This window comes from Taeniopygia guttata, chromosome 4A (genome assembly GCF_048771995.1).
Source record: "Taeniopygia guttata chromosome 4A, bTaeGut7.mat, whole genome shotgun sequence".
Taxonomy (NCBI): Eukaryota; Metazoa; Chordata; class Aves; order Passeriformes; family Estrildidae; genus Taeniopygia; species Taeniopygia guttata.
Window position 1 is genome coordinate 5086160 of NC_133029.1, and position 27581 is coordinate 5113740.

The window sequence follows — 27581 nt, forward strand, 5'->3', positions numbered from 1 at the left end:
GCTCACACAGCTCCTAGAGCAAGCTCTTACAAGTTATTCACTCAGCTGTAGCTCAGGATTGTTGCAGCAAGTTTTTGGAAAACTTGGCTTCAGCTGGAATGAAGCAGCACTTTGACAATGCAGTGGAATTATTTCAGCTCCTTGTGCACAAATGCCACCTTGCCCTGCTCTTCTCTTGAAACAGCTGATTTTTGGTAATTCATTTTTCTTCAGTGGTTTTGAGGAATTGGATGTTAGAATGCTTTAAAACAATAACTCCTGGTGGATTCACATTGAGAGAGAATAAAGATAACTTTGTCTACACAAATCCATTTCCTGCCACAAGCCTTGATCAGAAGCTGCATCTCTCTTTGATGTTGCACTGACACCAAATCTGGATATAAATGTTCTGTATAACTCTTTTCATGACCTTTTGATTGTCATTTTTCGGGGTTGGCATTAGTGTCCTGTTAACTGTGGGGCTTGTCCCACCCCAGCCAACAATTGTCATCTTTTATGGTTATTTTTAGGAAAGGTTTGGCGAGTCCTTAGAAAACAAACACTTCATATGGACTGTGCAGACAGGAGAAATTCCAGTATTCTGCACTCATTCTGCCTGGCCTTGGGTGAATTTCATGCAAATTAAAATTTATCTTTTAAGCTTGAAAGAGTAGCATTTTTATTTGGTGACTTGCTATTTCCACAACTGAGAAACTTGTCAGATTTAGAAGGAAATACGTGACTGAGAAGACATTCTTATAATATTGTTCATCAAAGTCAGGAGCTGCTATGAAATATTGTAAGAATTCTTTCCCTAGTAACATATTTTCTTAATTTCCTGTCATGATTTCATTGAATTGGAGAAGAATTTTAAAATTATCTCTGAAAGCAGATGAGAAAACCTCAATATTAGTAATCCTGCAAGAGGCAAGAGGCTTGAGGGAAAAAAATTACATTTCTCACTTCTAATTTTGGTCTGTCTGAAAGCATCAGGTTTGAACTTTCAGTATTTAAACCTGGGGTTGCTCAAGGCTCTGGCCTCAAGGTTGGGGGATGTGGAAGCAGGAACCTGTGCATTTTTCACCTGTTTTTAGCACATTGTCATGAAGCTTCCCAAGGTCAAGATGGTTGGTTTTCAGCTGTTATCATTGCTGCAAGCCAGACCTTCACTGAAAAGTTTTGGATTCCTGAGTGAGGAGCACACACTGAACTCTTTATTGCATTCTTGAAGAGCTTATTGTAAAAGCAGCGATAATTTATTCTTTCAGTGGTGCTAACACAATCCTTTCTGTGTATTGACCAGCACAGACAGACCACTGGCTCGCAGCCCTTGGGCCCTTTCAATCCTAATGTAAATCTCCCCTTGTTCCCAGGATCTTGATTGATGTAGAAAATGCCTCCTTTTGCCCAGGATTCACTCTGAGGCCTGATGCTTTATATTCAATATTTTTCCAGTGTCTCATTTGAAGTTGCTCAGGAGGAACATTTGTTAGGTTGTGACTTCAGAAGCATCTTCAAGTGATGTCATCAGTGTGACCTGAAGACAGTATCAGCTTTTTGGTGACAATGACAATGGATTGCTGTGTGGGAGCTCCTCCAGGCAGCCTGAGGAGCCACCAGGACTGAGATTTTTTTTTTTGGAGCGTCCAGTAAACTGCAGAACACCCTGCAACTGCCTGGGCCTTATCCTTAGAGATTCAGCAGGAATTTCTCCATGAAAAGGGTGCCAGGCATTGGAAGGGGATGCCCAGGGAGGTTTGGAGTCCCCATCCCTGGAGGTGTCCAAGGAAGGACTGGAGGTGGCACTCAGAGCTCTGGGCTGGTGACAAGGTGGGGTTGGGCACAGGTTGGACTGGATGATCTTGGAGACCTTTTCCAGCCTTAATAGTCCAGTGAAGAACAATATTGGGGATTGACTGATCCCTGCAAAAACATCATGTGTTTGCAGGGCCAAAAGAAGGCTCAGTTTAGGAAGTGTTTTAGTGCTGGATGCAGCTTGAGAAAGGTGGTGATTTTTACATTATTAAATCCAACATCTGAAGTGGTTTAACGACTCCTGGAGCTGTTAATTTCCTTCTGTTGGAGCATCTTTAGTGGAGCAGTTTCTAGAATAAAGCTGTGCTGCCCTGTAACAGCAAACTGGGGTTGTATTTCCAGCTTTATGTACAATTTATGTCTTTTTATGTCCATTATCAGGTGGGAAATGTGTGCATGACAATTTAAATTTGGATATGTTTGGAACCTGAGTTTTCTGTCTTTATTGCCATGCAGAGGAATAGAACAGGTATATAGTAACTAAATAAATCCAGTTATATCCAAAGAACTTCCCAGTGAAGTTGCCACTGCCTGTTGCCTCCTGGCTTCTGCTCTTTCCATGGATCTCTGGTGTTCCCTTCAGCTTGTTTTACTTCAGATTTCATGTTTGCCAAGGCACTAACATGAACGTGTGGGGTTTTTGCCTGCAGAAAGAAGCTTGAGGACAGCACACATTGCTCACTCTGCAGCAGGCACTGGAACACTCACCAGGAGGAATTCCAAGTCAGGAGAGTGACAACGGTAATTACACAGAATTTAGGATTCTCCCGGATTTTATTATTTTTATTTTCTCATTAAGTCTCTAAGTAACAGTTTAAGTTGAAGTGAATGTATTTGACAGACCTCTAAACCTAGGACTTTTTTTTTTTTTTTTTTTTCTGGAAGAAAGTTCTGGACAACTTCTTATCAAATGGAAAAAATGAATTAGGGAAGGAAGAACTGATTGAGTTCTTGAGGCAAGAAGAGTTTCTGCTTCCACAGGAACTTTATTGATACTGTAGGGTGGCAGCCTTATCTCTATATTCACATTTCTTACTCTTTCTTCTCCCTTCACCCACTTAGCTGGAAGTTTTCTCTTGGAGAGAATTGCATAATTTGCTTTGGATAAAGAAAGTAAATTATGCTTTTAGCCAAATGCATTTCCTGTGTAGAGAACAGCTGGAGTGGGTGACAGCATTCTGGTAGTGCCTTGCTCAGATCCTTTGGTTTTAGTTGGAGATCATGGAACTGAGTTCCTTCTCATGGAACTGGTCAGGTCGGGGTACTGATCTGCTGGAAAAGCACAAAGGAAACTGTCAAAACCTGGGGAGGAGTATTGGAAAGCAAAACATGATCAGCAGATGGATTTCATACAAGAGATAAAGAAAGAAGTGATAATCATGCTGCACTCCCTGGATCTGTACTGGTGTTTTGGGAGGAAAAGCATTTAAGCAGGTTAATTCCAGGTTTATAAATTCAGATGAAGTATTTTTATCTGCTCTTCCATGCCCTTTATTAAATAATTTCAGCATTAATATCTCTTCCATGGGAATCAGTTGCTTTCAGTTCTGCTGGATGAGGTATTAAAGTTCCCAGTGATGTCACTTGGGTTTGTTATCTCCAGTCAGGAGTGAAGGCAGTTTAATGTTTGCATGGGAGGAGTTTTATGCTCCTGAAGGACTTGCAAGATGTTCATGTTGGTTCTAAGCAGATCCTGCTTGAAAAAAACTTTAATCTGGTCACCCAGGTGTGTATTTTTGTCCATTTCAATGTGAGGGGTGAAAATTATTTAGAGGAACTATTCAGATTTGGAAGATATTATGTAAACAGCCTTTTGGTGTATTGTAAATTGTCATTTTGCTTTTTAATGCCTGGATTTCTTAAAATATAAACCTGATAAAAACGTATATAAACTGTCATCCTTAGGTTTTTCAAAACTGATAATTTCTACTTAGGCAGTTACATAAAAATGTGATTCAATCCCCAAACTTCCAGCAGGTTCATTGATTTGCAAATAAATATCCAAAGCTCAGGTGGAGAAAAGAATGATTTCAGTGTGTTGCCAGCCATCAGCTGAGCTGTGGCAGTGATTCTGTGCTGGTCCTGGCCAGACTGAGGGACGTGTTCCTGCTCCAGCCTCATGGGGATGATCTCACACTTGCATTTCCCCCTTGCATTTTCCATGAACTAAAAAAATGCACATGGTCTGATGCCACAAGGCTGCTCAGCTGTGGTAGTTGCAGTCATTTATTGGTGTGTTTTAGCCCTGGGTTTAAGCATAACCTGTTCTAACCAGCCTATTTTGACCCAGTGCTCAGTTAAAGTGTTACAGCCTCCACCCTCTGGTGTTGTGCAAGGAAAAATCTTCAGCTGCTGTATCAAAATAATTCCTCCTTGCTCAGAGTTTGCTTAATCTGCTCCAATTCGAAGAAATCCTTTGCTTTTGCTGGGGTTTTCTGCTTGTTTTTGAAGTCCTGGTTTAAGAGGGTTGTTAAATGAGAGAGGCCTGTTTGTGCTGCATCCAACACTGGTGATTTGCAGATCAGAGCTGGTGGAAAATCAACCTTTGCTTCCTTAGAGCCTGCGGAAACCTGAGAGCAAACTCCTGTTTGTTCCACCTGTGAAATCCTGCTTTTCCTCCTGTTTGTTGGATTAGACAGCAGCTGACTGCTCTCAGCTGTCTCATGGTAGGGAACCTCTCCTGGAAATGTCCTGGTTGCTGTTGGTTTTCATAATCTGCATCATTGCCCTCCCTGAGTCGAGTTTAAAGTGAATAAATCGGTGAAGATGCAGAATGCAAGCATTTGGGAAAGAGCTTTTGGATCACCTCTGTCTCATACCAGCTGTGTGTGTCTGCCATCCCATAATGCTCCCAAATTCATGGAGGTATCACCCAGCTCTGGCACTAAATAGGGCTCAGTTTTGGTGCTTTCCTGCCTCAATCCCAGGAGGTTTCATGCAGGTTTGGACACACATGGCACAGGACAAAGCAGAGCAGCCAAGCTCAGGGTGCACTTAAATTCCCCACTTTTCTTGATCCTCACTGAAAGATCTTTTAAAAAAGTTTTTTAAATCCTTTAATATTTATTCCTTGCCATGAGCTGGGTGTTCCTGGCTGGAGGGAGGGACTGGGATGAACAAGGTGCTGTGGAATGATGTGTTCCTGTTGGAGGGAACGTGTCTGCACACACAGCAGCCATTCCTTTGGGTTGCTTCCAGCCTTTCAAACTGAACTTTTCCCCTGCAATCTGGTAAATGGGCAGAACTTTTTTATTTTCAAGGAAAAAAATTACCATAAAATGCCTTCAGTTGTTCCTTCCACTTCAAGACAAATGTGTCCCATGGAGAATAGCTGTGCTCAGTTGTGCAGATCCTTCTCCTGGATTTCAGAGCCTTGGGAAAGGGTGCAGCTCCCTGTAGGAACTTGCAGTTCCCAGCTGGCAAACCTTGGCACACTTGGAAATTCTTTGTTTCATCTGCTCAGCTCTGTGGTACTTCCAGGTGGGAATTCCAGCTGCCTTTTTGTTGACCAGTTCAGGTCCAAGAGAGAATTCCAGGCACACACAGGGCTTGTGCTCTGTCTTGTGCCTCTGGGGAGAAGTTTTTTGGATTTATTTTCCATGGACTGTGGTGTCTGTTACTTCCATAGCTTCCAAGTGATTTAGAGAACCATTTGGATACAGAATTTCCATAGTAATGTGTTAATGTGTAAATAAACTGGTTTGCTTCAAGGCCTAAAAAAAACAGAATAATGTTTTAAATTCACAGCTTTACACTTGGAAAATCATATTTAAAACAAGCCCATTGTTAAGTTGCACTTAATAAAGGCTTTTTCATCTAAGCTTGAAAGTTTTTGCTTTGTGTAGCATTAAGAGTTCAAATGAGCACCTTGGCTTATTCCAGAAAGAGTCACCTTCCTAACAGGTGGAAGGAAAGATAGTTTTATTTTTAATTATTTTTTTTCTCTTTTTTTTTTTTTTTTTTGGTAACAACATTTTTGCAGCTTGAAAATTCCTAATCCCTTTATTTTTTAAGCTGAAATAAGAATGAAGCACCTTAATAGCTCAGTCCTTTGAGGTGCTCTGTTCCTCTGTTCTCTGGACGATTGTAGAAGCAGGACTGGGATTAGGACAGGAATAGGACCTTTCAGGGACTCCTGGATTTTGATTTGTGGAACTGGTCACTTAGGAAGCAGAACACAAGTGCTCAGGATTCAACTCTTCTTTTCTGGTAGTAACAGAAAAGCCAAAAAAGAACTAAAACAACGAAGGAAAATATTTATCTAAAAGTCATGTCATGTTTGCATTATAGAAACTGTTATTGCCAATTTTTATGGGCCTCCTAAATGAATAATTCTGAGGGCAGGCATGGCCTTAACATGAGCATAATATTAAATAAGAGCTCAAATCAAATTAATGCACTCTGGGCATTGACAGTGCTTTCCTGCCCAGAGCTCCCAGCTCTTCCAGTGGAGTTTCTTTTGGGAAGAGCAGCAGGGAAACGTGAGTGTAAGGCTGGAGGGTGGGCACTGGAATCCTGAGGGATGGAGTTTCAGGCTGGAAAACAATCCTGGAGTGCTGGGGAGGCTGCAGGGGACAATTGTTTGATGGCTTTCCTGGCACGCTCCCCCGGGAACCCGATCCAGAGGGGTGAAAGTCGATCCCATCCCTCGGCTCAGAGCTCCCGTGGCTTTGCTGGGTTGGATCTGCTGGTTCTGGGTGATTTTAGGGGTTTTGGTGTCTGGGAAATGAGGGCTCCAATCCCAATCTTAGTCCTCCTCCAGGGAAGATTTTAGGAGTGTTGAGGTCTCGGGGTGGCCTGAGAGATGAGCGCTAATAGCAAATTAAAAATCCTTCTGTAATTTGGTCAGTGCTAAATGCAAACTCTTGGAGCAGAGTGTGGGAGCCTTGTCTTGTGTGTGTGGAGCTGGGCTGGAATTTTGGTGAGGTCAAATATGGGGTTTGTGACACCATATTAAAGTATTTTCCTATTATATTAAAAATCTCTCTCCAGAAAGATTTCACACAGACTTTAAATGGGAGGAACACTGCAGACAGGCATGGATCAGCTTTATTCCACTGTCCAGAGAAGAAACCAAACAGATTTCATGAACAGTGAAAAATAAGTTTATAACCCCAGTCAGAAGCTGTCCCAAAGGCTGGATTTTCATTACAGTAAGTGCTGGATTTAAGATGAGAAAGTTCCTATTCCAAGAAGCTTTCCTGGGGTCACAGACCTCACTGGGTCAAAGCCACCCCTGGATCAGCCTCTGAATAGTCAAAATATTTGAGCCCGTTTCTTGGGTAAGTCATGAGGGACATTTTCAGGTGAGCTCTCAGTATTCAGAATATTTGAGCACATTTCTTGGGTAAATCATGAGGAGCATTTTCAGGCAGGGTCTCTCAATATTGAGAATATTTGAGCCCATTTGTAAACCATGAGGAACATTTTCAGGCAGGTTCTCTGAATATTCAGAATATTTGAGCCCATTTTTTGGGTAAATCATGAGGAACATTTTCAGGCTCAAGGCTGTGTTGCCCTCCTGGCTGGAAGCCAAACTTCCCACAAGATGCTGTGGCCTAATTCCCTTGGGGGCCGTTAGAAATGATTTCCAGGATTTTAATCAAAACATGGATTTAGTGGGGAACAGATGACTTATGGAGCAGGGGTGGTCCCTGCAGAGCTCAGGTTGTAACCGAGCTGCTGTTAAATCTCTCTTGCCTTCATCTTGCTCAAAGTAAACCCAGTGCATCCAGCAGGTCTCACGTGTGGTCCTGGGGCACAAACTATTTTAGGAGTGGGATGGTACCTTCAACACCTTGTTAATGCTGTTTATTGGAAACATTTGGGTGGGAGAGGGCAGCTTGGGTCTTACTTCCCCAATTTTTTCTGCTTTAGAATTGTGTGGGGTGTATATGGGTTTTTTAGGAGTCATAATTAAGGTTGGATATTTTTGACAAGGTTATTCCTTAGCCTGAGGTTGGGGATGGCTTTGGGATGGTTCTGTGGTTGTTCTTTTTAACAGCCTTTGGAGATGAATGATGGAAAGTTGAACTGACAGAGTGGAGTGTAAAATACTTCAGGTTGTAGGAGATCTGAATTCTAAGGCATGGCAGTAACAAATAATATTCTCTATCAGAAAGCATGGGATTTCCCCCTGCTCAGAGAAAATATATTTGCTGTACTTCTTTATATTATGTAATATTTACAATACTAATTAGTAATTCTGTCATTAAAAAAAGGTGTAAGTAAAGCTTTAACTGTTTATACAATACTGCTTTTAGTAAAGAGCAATATTAGACTAGTTTACTTCCTGCAATAATTGAAAATTTAGGATCGGGCTGGCAGGTTGCATTATGTACTGAACCTGGAAATCAGGAAGTCCCTGCTGAATTTCAGGCTCTCCTTCCTGTACGTATTGTTCTTTCTGACTCAGGCATGCTGTATTAAAAAAAAAAAAAAAAATAAAGTCTCCATTTAAGTAATAAGCTCCTTGGAATGGGAACTTTCTCATCTTAAATCCAGCACTTACTGTAATGAAAATCCAGCCTTTGGGACAGCTTCTGTCTGGGGCTATAAACTTTATTTTTCACTGTTTATGAAATCTGTTTGGTTTCTTCTCTGGACAGTGGAATAAAGCTGATCCATGCCTGTCTGCAGTGTTCCTCCCATTTAAAGTCTGTGGGAGATCTTTCTGGAGAGAGATTTTTAATATAATAGGGAAATACTTTAATTTGAGATAACAGGAACTTTGAAACTCGCAAAATCCATAATACTGCAACACATTTGCACAATAGATAGCATGACTAAAAGATACAATCTAATGAAAATGGGGTTTTTTTCAGTTTATTAATTTTTTCCTATTTCTTTTCTATTGCCATTAAGAAATACACATGCATGTCTGCAGTAAATACTGGAAATTTACTGTTGGTGCCTAAAGAGAAACGTCTATAAATTGTAGATTGTAAAAAAATGGTGACTGCTCCAAAAACCCTTGATAAAACAGGAGTGATGTGTTTATCCAAGAAGATTCTTCTGGCCAGAGCATTTCTTCCAGATACTGTTGTGACAATTTTGAAGTTGTTTCTCCTGTGTCACTGAAGTAGAAGTGACAGAGCTGCATGTTGGAAATGACTAAAGGAGGCCCAGGAATGTTGGGAGTGCTTCCCAGGAGTTTACAAAACATTTATGGAATCATTATGGTTGGAAAAGTCCTCGAAGAACCCAAATTCCAGCCATTTGTCTGTAACTGCTCCCGTGCCCTGGAATTTCTCATTATTCCACTTGGGATCCAAACCATTGGAGGCAGCTGGGTTGGAGACAAGGGCGTGGGTTGGACTGGGTGAGCTTTAATGTCTCTTCCAACCTAGTAATTCTGTGAATTCTGTGAATTTTAGCATTTCCAACTGTCTGGTGTGGATCCCTGACGTTTTCCAGACTTGGGGTGGGATGATCCCGTATCAGCCAGCCCTCAGGAGCTCCCAGGGAGCTGCTGAGCAGTTTTCCATGGAATGTGAGCTGGAATCAATGAGAATCGAGTGTTCCTTGGGGGCTGGCCAGGCTCCAGAGGCTGTGCTGGCTGGAATTGGGCTGGAGCAAGGGGAGGCTAATGCTGGAGCCTTGCAGAGCTCACCTGGAATTTGGGCTGCACCAAAGGGAGGCTGATGCTGGAGCCTTTCAGAACTTGGATTTTTGCTGCAGCAGGAAGTGAGGTCAGGCCCAGCGCTGTGTGGATGAGAATTGTTTGCTGGAAGGGCAGTCCTGGAGATTTTCTGGTTTTCTTAGAAGCCTTTGTAGGGTGAGAGTGTCCCTGGAAAATGTTGCCTTATTTTGAATATGGGAACAGGACCATGTTACATGAGATTGTTGAATTAGTCCAGAACACATCTCAGGGCCCGTTTTTACTATATGGATTGGTTTGTTTAGTTTAAAATAAGTTCTGTTGTGAAAAATAACTGTATTTCAGCTTTTTAGATGTTGAATAATCTTTGAAAACAAAAGCTCAAGCTATTTTACTTAGAAATGTGTTACCCACTATCACTTCTTCCAGCTTCAGGTTTGTTGCTGAGATGATTAATGCAAATTATTTTATTTTTTTGTGGATCTGTGGGCTGAATTCAGCTGAATTCAGGTTTGTTAATGACCTTTAGCTGATGTGTAATAGAAACTATGGCAAAAAATGAATCAGGCCAGAAGTGCCCTTGCAAAATGCAACCTTTCTAAAATTTAATCTGTTTAATTCCATAGTGAGTCAAAAATCTTCAGGACTGTGACAAAGCTGTAGAGCCACCTCTACAAGTTCTGCTATTGATTCATATTTAATGAGTCACTAAATTTCAGTTTATTCCTATAAATTACAAAATTTGCCTGGTCTTTAATGCTTCCAGATGGGATTTTTCATGCTAATTTTTAGTCTAGAATGCAAGATTTAGTGTATTAGCTCATCTTTAATGTCAGTGCAGCCTGTGAATTCCCAGGACTGTACTTTTTTCCTTGTTTTCTTTTTTTTTTTCCTGACCACTTGAATAGTTCCTGGGGGTGATAAATCCCTCAGTGCCAAGAACAGACCACAGCAAAAGCAGTTTGAGCTGCTGTTCATGAGATTTGCTGGAATAAAGTGGCTTTAGGGACCAAGCAGCTCTTTGATGCAGTTCTCCCTTTGGGTGGGTCCAGCTGCATTTGCCTCTCCAACCTGACTTGGTTTGGGGGGAAATCCAAGGATTTAGAGGAAGCCTGGAACCACTGACAGACTTTTAGGGATGATGTGAAACTTGGGAACTCAGGAGTGTTGGTGGAGGAGAGGCTGGAGCTGCCCTGGCCCCCTGAACCCCCTGATTCCAGGGCTTGTTCCCAGCAGGGGAATTCTGCCCGGCTCAGGTGAGACCCCACCTGCAGAGCTGCCTCCAGCCCTGGGCTCCCAGCACAGGAAGGACCTGGAGCTGCTGGAGAGAGTCCAGAGGAGACCATGGAGCTGCTCCCAGGGCTGGAGCCCCTCTGGAGCCAGGCTGGGAGAGCTGAGGGTGCTCACCTGGAGAGGAGAAGGTTCCAGGGTGACCCCAGAGCTCCTTCCAGGGCCTAAAGGGGCTCCAGGAGAGCTGGAGAGGGATCTTGGGACAAGGGATGGAGGGACAGGACAAGAAGGAAAGACTTTAAGCTGAAGGAAGGTAGATTTAAATGGGAGATTGGGAAGAAATCCTTCACTGTGAAGGTGCTGAGGCCCTGGCACAGAGTGCCCAGAGAAGCTGCTCCGGATCCCTGGAAGTGTCCAAGGCCAGATTGGACAGGGCTTGGAGCAACCTGGGCTGGTGGAAGGTGTCCCTGCCCATGGCAGGGGTGGTACTGGATGAGCTTTAAGGTTCCTTTTAACCCAAACCATGCTGGATTCTGTGATGCCTGAGTGTGGGAGTGAGGATGGAGGCAGGTTTGGGATGCTGCAATCTCCTCTCTGCCCCTGTGCTGGTTGTCCTCCACCTTTCCCTCAGGAGCAGCCTTGCCCTGCAGGGAGAGCAGGACTGCATTCCCTGCTCCAGGCCAGCTATGGGAGGGTGTTGGGAAATGGCTTTTCAAGATAGAGCTCTGTCTTTGTTTTGTTTTGCAGGAAATTGTGCTGAGTATGTAATAACTTTTCAGGAATTCTCTTTTTATTTACCCAAATACCACCTACTTCCTCCAGTGAAATGGAGACTTTGGAGAGGTGAATCCATGGATTTGTTTCCCTGGAAAAGTTTTACCTGTTGAACAGAGGAGGGGTTGAGTCCCACATTCATTGACTGTGTTCCCTTGGAGGGCAGGGTGATTTTGCTGCTCTTATCAGTGTTTTCAAGGAATGAAGCACTACTCAAAACCCAAAATAACTTGTTTTTTTCTAATTTGTCACGATGTCCCTCTTTGTCCTCAGTGTTCTGCTACTTGCAGCCACCCCAGCCCAGCTGCACAGGGAAATATCAACATTCTGAGCCAGGTGAAACTGCCCCAAAACCTCTTTAGATAGTTTTGTTCCTGTCAATACTTCTGTTTTCCCTGACATATGGCCATTGCTACTAAGACACAAAACTTGCTATTTTTTGAGTTTATCATTAACAGTTTAAAACCAATTATTTCCTGTTGCTCCAGATATTAAATTCTTCATCAGAGAAATGAAGTTACAGCATTAAGCAAGCAGAAAGTGTGTGGAGGTGTCCATGTAAATGAAATCCTCCCTGTGTCATTAGGCAGGAGATGAAGGGTTCTAAAAACCACAGAGATGTTGGGGCTCTGCTGTATAATTTGTCCTAAAGAGACAATTAAATTCAGCCAAGGCAGGGGAAGAGCAGAGAAGCTCTGAACCTTTATTTAAAGCTGCAGAGGATGAGCACAGAATCTCTGAACTTAATTTAAAGCTGCAGAGGATGAGCATAGAAACTCTGAACCTTTATTTGCAGGTGTCTTTGGGTCCTGTTTCAGAACACATTTTTCTGCAGCTGCTTATTTGGGGTAGTTGAATTTCAATGCAGAAGGAGTTACCCTTTGGTAAAGGGTTTTCCTCTTTATTTTAAGTACTAATTTCTGTCATCTTTGAGATTCAAGGAATTCATATTCTTATATAAAATAAAGAATTTTCATTTTGCCTGTATACAGTGAATTCCTGTTACGGCTCTTAAGGCTTAGATCCAATCTCAACAAATAGGAGAGGTGTAGAGGAAGAAATCTTTGCCTGAATTTTACTGTTCCAGGCAGGGTTTTTTAAGTGGAATAGTTAAAATTTGCATCTTGGCAGAGGCAATTCCTGACCTGACAAAAAGGAGATTATTTTATTCAGGAAATAAACACCATGCTAAGGCAGTTCAGTGTATTATTAAGTGTATTTAGGCCAAACCTGATGCAAATTTGATCTTTGAGGTCCTGTCCAGCCCTTGCACCTTGCAGTGATGTTTGGCTTCTTAAAGCTGTTACTGGAGCAGCCCTGGAAAAGAATTTCCTTGTGAAAGGAGCTGGGTTTTGGGAAGTCTTGAGGAGTTTGTTGTGCTGCATTTTGTGGCTGTGTGATTGCATCTCTGATCTTGAGATGCTTTTGCAAAGGAGGAATGGGTGTTTTATCAGTGGATTCCACCAGCTCCTTTGCCTTGTCTTGACAACACAGGAAAAACCTTTGTAATCTCAGCTTTCTTACAGATCTTTCTGTACAAAATCAGTTAAAACCAGAAGAAATTATGCTAATTATATTATATTTCTCCTACTATTGCTAATCTGCTGGAAATGCAGTCCCACAGGTACAGAACTAAGCAGTTTTTGTCTTTTTTCTTCTCCAAAAATTGCCCTTTCCTTGCTGCTTGTGGAGAACTGGAGAAAGATCTGACACTTTGAAGCAGCCTGACTCGGTTCATGAACAGATTTAGGGGGGTGTTTTGTGGTTTGCTTTTTATTTTTAAGGAATTGGAGCCTTCTAACCACATTTTGCCTTCTAGTTTATGGGAGGTAATGGGAAAGGAGCAGGAAGTGTCAGCATTTCCTGTATCCTGTTATCTTGTGCTTTTTATGGATGCTGGATTAACTATACACTGAAAATTCCCTACCACTGGAAGCTTGCAGCTTGATTTGCTCTAATTACTATAATTAATTTGTATAATGTGTATTTTGACTTGCTCTAATTACAGATTATTCCCTGGAAGCTCACAACTCTGCACCATTTTTACATTCACATTTCCCCACTGTTCTCAGTCAAAAATTTTGGGACAAAGCAGGGTTTTGTGTTGACTTAAGCTTTGTTTTCACCCTGGCAGATTTTGTGTTGGAGAAATTGCATGGTTTGGATTTTTTTGGTCATCAGTGAAATGTAAATTGGTATGTGCATTATTGGGGTCTGGAGTGGAAGCAGTTTAAGAATCTGAAATGCAAATTTGGGAATAAATTGCTGTATAAATGTAAATTTTTCTACTGTGTAATTGCTGCACTGAGGTACCAATTCCAGCACTCATGACTGAACATTCCTTATAATTAAAGGGGAGAATTTTGGAAAAAGGGCATTTATTGCTTACAAGAGAGGAGTTAAAAGTGAAAAACAGGATAATATTGGACTATTTGTGTGCACTTGGAATACTCTGAATTGGCAGAGCCGAGATTGTCAAACAAAACAGGGAATGATTTAAGGAAGGGAGAGCTGGATCTGACCTCATCCCTGTTTTTCTTGGAGCAGGTGGTTGAGGTGAGCAGGTGTCCATGAGTGATCCCAAGAAATGATGGCTGAGCAGCCGCCCCCTCTGGAAGCCACCCCTCTGCTGAATGAAGTGCCACTTCTACCTCACATGGTCAACGGGGACAGCATCCAGCAGGCAAGTGAGCCCTGAACTGGGAGCACTGGGAGCAACTGGGACGGTGGCTCCACAAAAACCAGGCAGCTCTGCCACGGGTCTGAGAGCTGGGGAAGGATGAGGTTGTGAGCACTGACATCAGGAGTTAAACAGAAGTGCAAATGGAGAGAGGAAAAAAATCATTCAGCTCCCAGCCAATGGACAGGTGTGAAAAAAGGGCTTTAAAATGGAGCTGCAAACTCCAAAATTCAAAGGAAAAATTTAGAAGTTAATAAAGGTTTTGAAGCTCTTGTGAAGTAATGAATAAAGATTAGCAAGGGATTGCAGAGGAAATCTATTACAGGAAAATGAAAGGAAAGACCTTGGCTTCCTGGTTTTAAGTGTCTTCATTAATAATTACAGTGCAGTGGTGAAACCTGAGTGTGTTTAGCTGAAATTTTAGAGCTTTATTGGACACAACCCTTCAGAAGTCCCTGGTAGGATTAAAAATACAGGTAAAAAGTGGCAGCAGAACAATTTTGAAGCTCAAGTCTGTGTAAATTGTCAGTAAATGTTAATTTAGTGTTTGGCAGAAAGAGCTGAGTGTTTGTACTACAAATACTGGGAGCTTTTCCCATCCTTTGAGGTCTGGTAGTCCATAAATGCTGAAAGTTTACAAGATCTCCTTTAATTTGTCGTTGTTGCAGTTTAGAAGGAGAAATCTGTGTTGTTTCAGTTATATACTTGGAAAAATAGGCTTTTTAAAATAAAAAGTCCTTTTCCCTTTCTGCCTCAGACCCTGGAGGTGGAAGTACAATGAGTATGTCTGGAAATGAGCAAAGTCTCCAAAGTATTTCTGAAGTTCTGGCAGAGGAAGGTGAAATTTCAGCCCTGCCCAGCTGGGAGGTGGCTCAGGTGGCTCAGGTTTCATGAGGAAAGGAGATCATGTAGATTTAGTTGGCCCCTGTCCCCAGGGCTGTGTGTGTGGGACATGGAGGTGGCAGTCAGTGACATTTTTAGGACCTAGAGGAGACTTTGCAATCAGGTGACATTAAAAAAAAAAAAAAAAAAAAAAAAAAAAAGAAAAAGGAAAATAATAGAGTCATATTGTGGAGATGCATTTGAAGAGCAGATTTGAAATTTAAATAGAATCTTTTAAAGAGAGTCTTGGCTTAGAATCTTTATTAATGCAGAGGATTTTTAATTATTTCTCTACTAGTGCTGGGGAGGACAGGCTAATACTTAATTATTGTAGAGAGATTTGTTTCCAGAAACCAAACCTGTGTGTTTGGCCAGTGAATTCATTAGCTCCATTTCACTTAGTGCAAAAGTTGGAAGCTTCCTGGGAGGGTTTCTGGATCCAAAAAATGTGTAAATAGGGCTAAAAGCAGAGCTGTGGCTGAGCAGCTTTGGCTGTGCTGGTGCCACCAGCCCTACAGAGGTGCTCAGCTCAGCTTCCTGGAAATGTTCCTTGTTGGAAGGTGCCTGGGACTGCATTTGCTTCATTAATTCCAGCGAGGCACTGCTCTGAGACATGGCCTGTGCATTCCTGGGATTCCAGGCTCCCACTGCTGCAGCCCTGGGATTGCTGCACTGTTGGGATCCTTCCCTCCTTCTCCTGAGCTGCTGCTGAGAGCTGGAGTTCCTGGAAGCCTGTGCTGAAGGTGTGCCACCCTCAGAGGCTCTAATCTCTCAAACAATCCTTTTCTTGCTGAGTTTTGTCCTCAAAGATGAGCCTTTTCCCGAGGTCAATCCCTGCCTGTGGAATCCTGGATCCACAGCAAAGCCTTTTCCTGTTTTGTGTGCTCTGGCAAATCCCCAGCCCGTTATTGTCAGTTTTCTTTAAACAATTAACACCACTTCTCTCCCTTTACCCCAAGGAATTTATTAGCATTGAGGTCATGCATTTGTTTGCATTCTGAAGTGACAAATCTGCATAAATTTCATTATTAATGCAAATTATGCCACGTTTAAAGGTATTCTCTGCCATCTCTCCTCCTGGAACTATAGTAAATATTACTGAATGCCTAAATGGCCTTTTCAGGGATTTTGGTGGCTTTGTTATATCCAGAAACAAATCATCCACCCAAAGTAAATTCTCCTGTATGAGGAGCATCAATTCTCCCCTACAAGGGAGGTTATGAAAAATAAAATCAAAGATTAATACACCAATATGCAGAAGGTGCAAAACCAGTGTTAAATAGCGTTTATTATTTATCTTTGGAGTCTGTAGTGATGAGGATAGTGAAACAGGTGCCTGGGGAGTTCAGGGAGCTCCAGCACAGGAAAAATTAATTCATTAATGTCACGTGTCGCTCATTTTACGAGGAATTAAATGACCAGATGATTTCTTCAGGTCTCACCTACCTGCTACAAATGTCACTCCATGAATATAAAAATTGAATTGAATAAAATTATACTGATTTTCACAGCTGCTTTAACAAATACATTTTATTTCCAATTTTACATCAGTGCGAGCTGTCACCAGGGTGGAATTTTAATTGTTTACCTGCAGTTCTTACCTGGCCAAACCCCCTTTTATTAAAGGATTAGCTGTGGAATATCATAGATGTTACAATAGAGTGCAGCTGCCAATATTCCCCCGAGGCTGGGGCAGGATGAGGGGATGGTTTGGGATCCCAGCAGTGCCTGAGGGGTGATCCTGGCCCACCTCCACATGGATTTGTGTGCAGGAGGATGTGGGACCACAGGGACCTGCAGGGTGTCACTGGGGCCTGGATTCCTTCCACAAGGAAAACACACCTGGGCTCACAGGAGCTGCAGGGCAGAGGTGCTGGGAAAAGCCTGGAATGCATTGTGAACCTCAGGTCATTATTGCCTCAGTAAAAGCAGAAAAATCAGTGTGAAATGTGAAATTAAAAGCATGTTTCATGTGTATCAAGTGAGGCACTTCTGGGAGTAAACAGAGGAAAAATACAAGGATTTTGTGTCGAAGTAGGAAGAAATATTTTCATTTTACCCATCATTCAACCCATTTTCCTGTTTTACTCCAAGGTTACCAAAGCTCTGTTGTTGTTTGTCTCTAAAGAGAGGGGGTTTTCCCCAGAGAATTTCTAAAATTTAAAAAGCCCCCAACCCCTCTTCTGTGTTTTGTTTCCTGCAGGTGATTCTTGTCCAGGTAAACCCAGGTGAAACATTTACAATTACAACTGAAGATGGACACATTCAGTGCATTCAAGGTAAAGGGAGCCTCAAGTCCTGAATCCAAATATTTTGATTCTAGGGTTATTCCACTGGGTTTTTTCTGTGATGTCAGATGTGTTTGCTACACTGGAAGAAATCAAATTTTTCAGTTTGTGTCCAAGCACAAATGAGGCAGCACTGGGAATGTGCCAGGATTCCCTGAATCCTGCAGATTCTCATTCCCAGTAGATGGGTTTGCAGTGATCCTTGACTAAGTGTCTTCCCAGGATGTTAGCACATGATTTTTATGGCATTTAATGCACAATAAATTAAAGAACTTTAACAGGCACTGGTACCTCCCTGTGCTGTGAGGTGGGGGAGTCACTGCTCCACTCTGTGCCTTTAAATTCCTTTTTACCTTCTGGGTGAGTGACAGCAAACCCAAGTCAGGGCAAAATATCTCCTGTAAGTCAAGTTGAATTTAGCAGTATTTCCATTTTTGGAGTATTTGTCACCATTTTACATGACATTATATAAAAATGTGTCCATTCTGCTTTCAACAAACCCCCTACAGGAATACTTCCCTTGAGCTTAATTTAAACAATTATGTATTTAAAATTAATTTTTAAATTCCTACTTCAGCTTTACCCCAATACCTGCATTTACCTTCAGTACTACAGACTTTTGGCTGTCACAAATTAAGAGCTAAAATGATTTATACAAATTTTTGTGCAGTTAAAAAGACACTGTTGGCCAAAGTGTGGTGGTTGGGATAAAGCCAATAATCAAACAGAGAATGGGATGCAATCCCTGATGTTTCAGGCTCCAGGGTGAGCTCCTACCTTTGGAAAAAGGTGTCTCCAGATGGAAAAAGCCTTGATTGTTAAAAAGTGGCCCCTTGTCCCTGCCAGGTCCAGCTCATGTCCCTATGATGTCACCAAACGGTTCCATGCCGCCGATTTTTGTGCCTCCTGGTTACGTATCTCAGGTACATTTATTTCTCCTTCTCCTGCTGTGTGGTTTTGGGGGAAATTTTAATAATATTTTTTATTATTTATTGGTAATTTTAGCTGCGAAAAAAGCTATTTTTTCCATTGAACTTACCAACTGTTTCACTTTATTGTGGGTTCTGTCCCTTCTGTTACTGAGTAATGTCTGATCCAGTTTCCAGGAATTTTTTAATCCTGTTCCCAGCAGTTAAAGACACTTTTACTAACAAGGACAGCTCTGAATTGACTGTCTGAGCTCCATGAACAGGATCCACATGTTTATTTTTCATCAGTCCTGTTTGCAGGGTGAAGCTGGGCCATGTGAACAGTCCCAACTGACTGCAGGTTTTCTATTTAATCCAAAAATTTATCCAAATTTTCAGTGCCCCTTTCTTTACCAGCCCTGATCTCCTGAAGTTCCAGCAAAGCAGCCCTGCTGGAGCAGAGTGTGGTGGGGATGCAAACACTGATTCCAGTGATGTGTTTGGGAAATGAGCAGGGTTCTCCCAGCTTTGCTTTTCCACTCCCATGGATTTTCCACTCCTGGGTGTTGTTCAGGTCAGACCTGCATGTTGTTACCAGAGATACTCCCAGTTCCCAGTTTGATTTATTTCTAAATTAATGTGTTTTAAAAGGGAATAATTAAAACCAAATGTGGAAAGAGAACTCGTGTTGTAGTAATGTTGGAAATCAGGAGTGTTCTGAGTAGATTTGAAACCTGTAACTGTGAGTTCTTGGCTTCTCCAGGCAGTTTCTGCATTTTGGGCTTCTGCTGTTCTTCAGCTCTGCAGACCTTGAGATTCCCCCAGACAATTTCTGATCGCTGTGAAATGGATCCCTCAGTGCAAACACTGGGCAAAGCCCTGGCAGCACTGAGCTGCTTAGCCTGAAAACCACATTTATTTGTTCTGTGTTTGCTGTCACCTGAAACCAGCAGGGTTGGGTTGTTTTCCCTTGGTTGACAAGGGATTGACAAGTTGGAAAGCAGCTTTAAATCAGAGCTTGAGTTACCTGGACTGCTCTTGTCAGATGAGGTGATAACTTTGTGCTCCCAGTGTCTGGAGGAGCCCAGGGCTGGTTCTCTTGGATTCTGCCAAAGTGGGGTGAAATAATTCAGGAGTGAGCAGCTTGTGGACTCCCAGCTCTGGAAGTGTTCCAGGACAGGCTGGATGGGGCTTGGAGCAGCCTGTTCTGTGGAAAGGCTGGGATGAGATGAAGTTCAAGGTCTTTTCCTACCTAAACCATCCTGGGATTCTGTGATTGTTCAGCACTTTGATTGTTCAGACTGACTGCCTCAAACTCCACTTTATCCCAGCAGTACCTGCCTGGTTTCCACTGGAATCCAGTCTGCTGTGCAAACCCTGCCTGTCAGGATCTGGAGATGAACCAGAGCAGGGAAATTCCTTATTAAATGTCCAATACTTGATGGGATTGTCTCTGGCCTCACCGGTGATTTCTCCCGTTTCCCCGGCAGGTGGTGGAAGAAAACGGAGTTCGGAGAGTGGTGGTGGTGCCCCACTCGGGGGAATTCCATCCTTCCATGCATCCCCCTCCTCCTCCCCCTCCTCCCCACGTGCCCCATTACATGCATCACCCCCACGCCCTGCTCCCACCGCCCCCTCACCCCGTGTTCCCCGCGGTGCCCGGCACGGGCGAGCTCCCGCCGCAGTTCATGCACCAGCACCCGCCGCCACACGTGTTCCAGGAGCAAGGTGAGAGCCCAGCGTGTCCCCAGGCCCTGGGGACAGCTCCCCACGCACTCCCAGGGCTTGTGCTGCTAACTCAGAACCCCCCTGGGCTCAGGGACTCACCTGTGCAAAGTGTGCTTGTGTATCCTCTGATTCTTCTGCTTGAATCCTCTGGTTTTGAGGAATTACGCAAACTTATACCTGAGAAATGTTGTATTTTCCAATCTTGTATTTTCCATGCATCCCTGCTTTTGCCACTGTAAATCCCACAGCAGTGACTACTAAAACTCCTTTCCCTAAAACTCTTTCCCCTAAAACTCCTTTCCCTAAAACTCCTTTCCCTAAAACTCTTTCCCCTAAAACTCCTTTCCCTAAAACTCCTTTCCCTAAAACTCCTTTCCCTAAAACTCCTTTCCCTAAAACTCTTTCCCCTAAAACTTTCCCTTAAACTCTTTTCCCTAAAACTCTGGCCACTGAGTTTTTTCACAGCCTTGGCATAAAGTTTATTGAAAATGAACTTAATTTTGATACATGAATGTATTTTTTTTTAGTCCAAATATGACTGAAAAGTGAACAAAAACAACCCAAAAAAATGTTGTTATCCATAGTGGAGGATGAAGTACAGACCACTCTGAAAACTGAACGAAGCAATAAATCAGTGAAGGACTAGAGTTATGTTGAATTAAACCAAGCTCTAATCCTTATTTTATTATCAAGACTTGAAACAGAAATTAGATTTAGTAAGACCATTCATTGTCTTTCAAGCTTAAATTGGTAATTAGGTATTTTGACTTGCTCTAGGCTAAAACAACATTCAGGCTGTGTTGGAAAAATTCAGTTTGGGCCTAAATTTGCTTAATATTTTGTACATGTGTCTGTAGCAGGGAAGAAAGGCAGCTGTAAAGCAGAATCTGGAGCCAGCTGACAGGAGAAAGGCCCAAAAATTCAGTTTAAAAATATCCCAAACTCCCAAATCCCTGCACTTCCAGACTGACAAAGCACAGGGAAGTTCCAGGGGCTGGGTTTTAGTGAGTTTTCCAAGTTACAGATTCAGATGTCCGATGAATAATTCAGAATAATGAAGCCATTTCTCTGTTCTTTGCAGAACCTCGTTCCCACGGGAGGACAAACTTCATCCAGAGGGATGAGAGGAGTCTCAAAATGCAGGAACACCTCAAGAAGAGGCTAAAGGACAGACAAGCTACTGGTCACACCAACAATAAACTGAACAGCCCTCCCTCCTCACCACATAAAGTCCTTAATTCTTCCAATGCCACAATTCCCAATGGGAATGGAAAGGGCCAGCAAGGGGCAGTTGGAGCACTAAAGCAGAAGCAGATAGGAAAAACAAAAGGCAGTCCAGAGGCAGAGATGGGAGGTAGGTGGCATGGACAGGGGAAATCTCAGTTTTTTTCTATAAACTTATTGCAAAACAGGTTCTGAAAAAGCTGAATTTATAAATTCATTTGGCTGTTCAGAATTAGAGGAAGCCTGAAATCCATTATGGTTAGATTTTTTTTTTCTTTCTAGGAATCACTGGAATATCAAGTTTTTTCATTCGGTATTTATCAAATAAGGTCTTCAGGAAGATTTAATCTTAAACTTTTTTACTTCCCTGCCATTTCTGAGCTGGGACTGATCAATATTCCCAGTGAGGGTGACCTGTAGGTACTTCCAGAACTTCTGGTGTCACTGTTTGTGGTACTTTTTGATTACCCAGGAGCCAGTTAAACCTTCAAGAAATATGAAAATTTGAGCAGTTGTAGAAGCTGCTGTTTAGTTAGTTCTAATTTCAGTTTTTTAATACCTTGTGACTGCTATAAACCTTGTGCAGTGTCTTTGCTTTGCTTTGTGACAGTGTCAGGCTTCTTCCAAACTGGGAATGTTTTGCCATAGAAATTCCAGGAAAACACATCAAACAGAGATAAGATCTTATTGTCATTTTTTTTAACACCTCTCATTTTTGGAGGAATGTTTTTGTATTGTCAAAGAAAACCTATTTCTGCTCCATTAGGAAAAGATCCCCTTTGTGCAGGATGTACTAAAAGGGTTTTTGTACCACTGTTGGTTTTGGATAGTTGGTGTTTCTGCCCCTCACGCAGCCAAAACAAACAGGGGAAATGAACTTTGCACAATAAGAACCATTGTTCAAGTCCTAATGAGGCCAACTCCATCTCGTGGTGGCCTTTTGGTAACAGCCTGGGTTGCTCTCAGGCTTTGGGATAATCTGGTTTGTGTTTAAATTGCAGAATCTGACACAGAATCCAGGAAATGTGATACTCACTTGAGCATTGGCAAGCCAGTCGTAAGTATTAGCCTTAAAATCCCATTATTTTCTGGGCCTGTGCTTCCTAGAAAATAACTTGTGTTTTATCAATCCCTTTTTCTTTGTTCTTAATGGTTTAATTTTTTTAATGGAGAAGATAAATCCTGTTTAGTTGTCAGAGTTCATAGCTGGGAAAGGGCAACCATGCTGGAAATTCACTATTTCTCAGTTTTCCAGCTTGTAGTCCCAGAATATTCCAATGTCCATTGTGTGAGAGAGCTTTACCTTGCAAACCAGGGGCCTGCTAAACTCTTGGAAGTGTCCACTCTTGGAACCATCCTTTGCTCAGCAGAGAGGATTTAGGAGTGTTGAGGATAAAGTTTACACAAATAGATCCTCTTTTGATGTTATATTCAGAAACTGGAGCAAATATTTGAATATTTAGAGACTTATTTAGGAAGGTGGAGTCTGGTGAGGGTAATTAAAATGTCTGTGTTTGATATTGAGCAAGTTTAATGAGCTCTTTTCTGCATTATCCACACAGCAAACAGGGGTTGTGTTCCTTTGCTCCAGCTTTTGAGAGGGTTTTTGGTTCTTTAATACTTTTTCCCTGCTGCTTCTGACATCTGTACTTTGAGCTACCACAGAGCTGTGTTGCCTTGGGCAGAGAGAATTTGGAGTGTGGGAATTAAGCAGCAAAAAAAATCAGACAAGAAGTTTTGAGTTTTACAAATGGAGCCTGTGCTGTCTTTAGGATCAGTGGTTGATTATTGTGTGAGGGAGCTGTCAAAAAATGACAATAAGGTGTCAGTGCCTAATCCTGATCTGGGGTCCTGCCCAAGACTCCCCAGCTGAACATTTGCTCCAAGTGAGTGATGGAAACGTTGATGCAGGAATTTTCTCTTCCTGCCCCACTCTGGTGTTGGTTTGGTGTTGGAATGGAAAGCCTTTAGAAATGAAAAGAGTAAATCATTGCAATCCAAAGAATGCCTCTATATTCCTACTCCAAAGGGAAAGAATTCCTCCAGTGAGGAGCTTCCTAGGCCAATTAGCGATGCCATGTTATTGACTAATTAACCTTTTCTTGCAGAAAGCAAACTTACTTGCATTATTTATGCTTTTAATAGGTTTCTGATATACAAGCAAGATCAGCCGTTCTGTCCTGGAATCTCCCAGTTAGTTCACAGAATGGAGAGAGCCATAGTCATAGTCCAGCAGCATTTACATTTGAAGTAGCAATATCCAACAGTGGTAAAAATGGAAAATTTAAGTCTGTCTATGTGTAAGTTTAGTTTCTTCCTTTAAGCACAATGTTTAAACCATTAACCAATCAGCAATCTCTCTATCAGGAGCTGTTTGTTGACTTGCAGACCTTCCTACTTCACATGAAATAAATTTTAAGTAATGTCACTAAAGAGTTATACATGGACAGTGGGAAACTTAAATGTGCACTACGTGGTTTTGCTTTTCAATGAGCTTTGAGCCCTGAGGTTTAAGGAAGAGCTGTAACTCTGCTTTCTGTTTGTTTTTGCCTTTTCACAGTGGGGAAGAATTAACAATTACACTTCCTGATCTCAGACCAGCCACTGATTACCATGCCAGGTATGCTGCTGGGACGGAAATAATGCTTTGGGGGATACGGGAATTACAGGATTATTGTGGCTTCATGGAAAAGGGGTGATACAAACATTTAAAGAATCCTCTGGAGAAACACCATGCTGTGGACACTGGGTTTGCTATCTAAATTCCCATTTATCTTCTAAATTCGTTAAAATACCGCCTCACTTCCTTCCCTACCACCTTCTCTGTCTCCTCAGATTTCTCAGTTAAAAACTTTAAGTGATGAAATTAAAGATTCTCTGCAGCAAAGTCTTGCTCTGAAGCTATGGAACAGTTCTGGGTGTGGGAAGTGCTGGGCACAGCTCCACCTGCACAGTGTTGTGTTTTCCACAGAAAGAGGCAGGACTGTTGAAAACATGAAACAATTCCTATGAAAATTGTGACTTTATTGTTTAATAACAATACAGTTGTTATTTTATTATTTAGCCTGTTCAGTCTGCACAAGTGTTGGCTGTATTTGAATTTTAAAGAGTTTTTAGCAAAAGGCTCATTTCCAGTCAGGTATCCTGTTGCCATTTTGGAACACCTGCCATAGTTCTCATCCCCTGTCCCACAGGTATTTCAGCATTAAAATATCTCCACTGTGACAGAGAGTAATGGCAGAGTAATGAAGGGTGAGGAATGGGGGTCTGGGGTCAGCAGGTGAACCTGAGTGACCCCCACCCTGGAGCCTGTGTGGGATTAACTCCCTGAAGCTGCCAGCTCTTCCCTTACGTTTCCAGGTGCCAGTGCAACAGCCACATCATTAATTACCCTTTGTTTAGAGTTTCAGCAACCAGCAGTTCCATCAAAGAAACCATTTCAGAGCTGGTGAGCTTCACCACAGAGAGCTGTGAGCCAGACTGTCCAGCTGCCCCAAAACTTGTTAACAGAACCAAAAACAGCCTGAGCTTGCAGTGGAAGGTAAGAACCAAACCTGGGCTGAGTGAAGGGGAGCAGAGCACTCTGCTGGATTCCTGTGCACTGGATTGGAATTAGCTTTGGCAGGAATTCAGTGTGTGCTGTAGGTGTTGCCTTTTAAGTTGCTCAGTGAAGATTGATAATGAAATAATAATTACCTTTCTTTTTTTTTTTTCAATGTTTGCTGAGTTTCTTGCCTGCAGCTTTAGTGTGACACAGTTGGTAGCAGGGCTCCTCTCTTCTGAACTGGCAGAGAGGAAAAAATGGATTTTTCTTTATTTATATCTTTGCCTGAGGTCCTGGATGATAAACAGATATGGCTTAATGTTCTTTTAGTTATTCTGACTCATTCAGACTAAATTTTTTTGGATGGTTTTATAGATTGTCATTTTTAATCTGACTTTAATATAACCACTATCTGTGAAGGCTTGTTGGTAGCTGTGTTTGCTTGGGTTTTGATGTTTTTCTTATGACCATGCTGAAAAATGGTTCCAGCTAAATGACTTTAGGGAAATTATTTGTAGAACCTGTGCTTAGAAAATGAAGAAGTTCCCATTTCATGTGTCAGATGTTGCTTGTGTGAACCCTTAGATTGCACAGGCAGGTGGTAAGCCCACAGTGCAAGGCAGCAGGAAAAGACCTCTAAGAATATAATTTGCTTCATTTATAAAATCAAATCATTTATAAATTTATATTCTAAACTATCAGAACTAAAAGAAGTAGCACCACAGCCTTGTATTAAAAGGCAGTTGGAGTTGATCATATTCAATGTGTAAAAGTGTTTATAAAATGCATTTACAACCACTCGATTTTAACTTTTTTTTTTCATTGTTTCTTTATTTGCAGTCCTCAAATGACAATGGTTCCAAAATAACTAATTTTCTTTTAGAATGGGATGAGGTAAGAGCTTTTCTAGTACAAAAAAAAAATCATAATGACATCTGTAGAGCAATTACACTTAAAAATACCCTTTGCCTAGGTACAGCAGTTATTTTGGTGCAACTGTCCTGACAATTTTAAAGAAACAAATGATCAGTGGAAGGGGACAGTGTAAAACTGCCTCATTTGTCATCCAGAGCATCAGTAATTCCTGTGTTCTCTTTAAATGCAGGAGCATTTGGCATCTGTGGGTTGTGTCACAAATCTCCCTCAGCTCTTGAGCATCTTGCTGAGGTGTAATGCACAGGATAAAAGACTTGCAAAATGTGTTTTGTTTTCTGCTCAATGTTTTTACCACCATTTTGTCGAACTCCCAGTACCAAAAGTAATCAGATATATCAGTCCTAATGGGGTTTATTATCAAGACTGCTCAGGGTGACCATCAGCAGAGTTGGAATGATCATGATACATTAAATTTTGCATTCTTGAGGCTCAGTAGTTTATTTTTAATTACTGTTAAATGAGTGAAATGACATTTCTCATGGAAGGTGTCCCTGCCCATGGAACAAGATGAGCTTTAGGGTCTCTCCCAACCCCAACCAGTCTGAGATTCTGGGATTTAGGAAGATGTAGAGTGAGGAGGGTGACCTTGGCAGGGAAAAGGGAGTTACCCTGGATCTCCCTGTTTTCCAGGGGAAGAATGGCCCCTTCAAAGAATGTTACTACGGGCACCTGAAGCAGTACAAGCTCACCAGACTCACTCCCTCCACGAGATACTCCCTGAGACTGGCTGCTAAAAACGACATTGGAATGAGGTAACCAGGAGCCCAGGGATACCAAATGCTGGATTTCCCCCTGGATTCCATCAGCTGCTGCTCACCCTTGTTCCAAATCTCCTCCCCAGTGGGTTCAGTGAGACGGTGACGTTCGGCACGGCCGGGGTGGTGCCGCTGGCCCCGGCACCGCCGGCGCTGCTGGAAGCAGGAGTGACCTGGATGGCCCTGGGATGGAGCCCTCCTGCAGGAGGGGCCTTGGATGACTCCCTCACCTACAGCCTTGACATGGAGGAAGAAGGTTCTGTAAGTGCTGGAAATTTCCTTCATCGTGCTGAAATAAAAATCAACTTTTTTTTATCTTCTGATGAATGGTCGGCAAGCATTGCACGGAGTTCATGGCAGAGAGAGAAAGCATTGCTTGGAATTCATGGGAGATATAAAGTATTGTGTGCAGTTCATGGCACAAAGTATTGTGTGCAGTTCATGGCACAGAAATTAAGTTCAAAATAAAAAAAAACAAAATCTGATTTACCTGCTCTGGCTTTTGCTTCACCTTAAAAGTCAGCGATTGTGTTCATCTTTCTTTTCCCTCCTTGCCAGGGCTATGGATTCCAGCCCCAGTACAATGGAGATGAGCTCTCATGCACTTTAAGAAACCTGAGGAGGAGTACATCCTATAAGTTCAGGGTTTGTACCATAGTTTGGTCCTAATTTCATGTGCTTTCCTGGGCTTTGGCATTTCCCAGCAAGTTTTTCAGCTTTGTATGGAGACAGCAGGAATTCACCCATTGTCCCAACAATTACCTGTTGTTAGAACAGGTTTTGGTGAAGTAATAATACAAACCAGATTTTTTCACCAGCTAATTTTGGTATAAATGGTTGTCTTTATCTTTGTTGGGTTTTTAATAGATTTTTTTACTCATCAACATGTTTATCCTCATGTATTATCAACATATATTACTGTCATTAAAGAAACCATTTCTTCTCTATTCTCTTCCCTCCTCCAACAGCTCTTTGCCTACAACAGTGAAGGAAAAAGCAGCCCCAGTGAGGTGGTGGAGCACAGCACCAAACCTGACACACCTGGAGCTCCCAGCAAACCTGTTGTGAAGGGCAAGATCCATCCCCACAGTGTGAGAGTCACATGGGGTAGGTGCCTTGGGGTGTTCCAGTGCTGCTGGGGTGTGAACAAGCCTCTCTCTGATTAAATGAGAGGGAACCCAGGCTGATTATTTATCTGCAGGTATTGTTATTGCAGGAGAAATACTCAACCTTACCCA

General features: G+C 42.2%; 1 protein-coding gene across 2 annotated transcripts in view; it reads left to right on the top strand.

Annotated features, from left to right (window-relative positions):
• Nucleotides 1-27581, top strand: part of LOC100223640 (fibronectin type-III domain-containing protein 3a) — a 38894-nt gene that overhangs the window by 2345 nt on the left and 8968 nt on the right. The window contains exons 2-16 of one of the 2 annotated variants that reach the window (XM_030272446.4): nucleotides 2445-2535; nucleotides 13946-14081; nucleotides 17164-17239; nucleotides 18095-18171; nucleotides 19647-19884; nucleotides 20966-21238; nucleotides 22110-22165; nucleotides 23254-23408; nucleotides 23669-23728; nucleotides 24511-24649; nucleotides 25493-25546; nucleotides 26219-26340; nucleotides 26430-26604; nucleotides 26902-26988; nucleotides 27312-27450. In XM_030272446.4, coding sequence (XP_030128306.4) covers nucleotides 13986-14081; nucleotides 17164-17239; nucleotides 18095-18171; nucleotides 19647-19884; nucleotides 20966-21238; nucleotides 22110-22165; nucleotides 23254-23408; nucleotides 23669-23728; nucleotides 24511-24649; nucleotides 25493-25546; nucleotides 26219-26340; nucleotides 26430-26604; nucleotides 26902-26988; nucleotides 27312-27450 — 1747 coding nt within the window. In that variant the 5' untranslated portion in view covers nucleotides 2445-2535; nucleotides 13946-13985. The remainder of the gene's footprint in view (nucleotides 1-2444; nucleotides 2536-13945; nucleotides 14082-17163; nucleotides 17240-18094; nucleotides 18172-19646; nucleotides 19885-20965; nucleotides 21239-22109; nucleotides 22166-23253; nucleotides 23409-23668; nucleotides 23729-24510; nucleotides 24650-25492; nucleotides 25547-26218; nucleotides 26341-26429; nucleotides 26605-26901; nucleotides 26989-27311; nucleotides 27451-27581) is intronic. The other variant, XM_030272447.4, reaches the window with a different exon arrangement.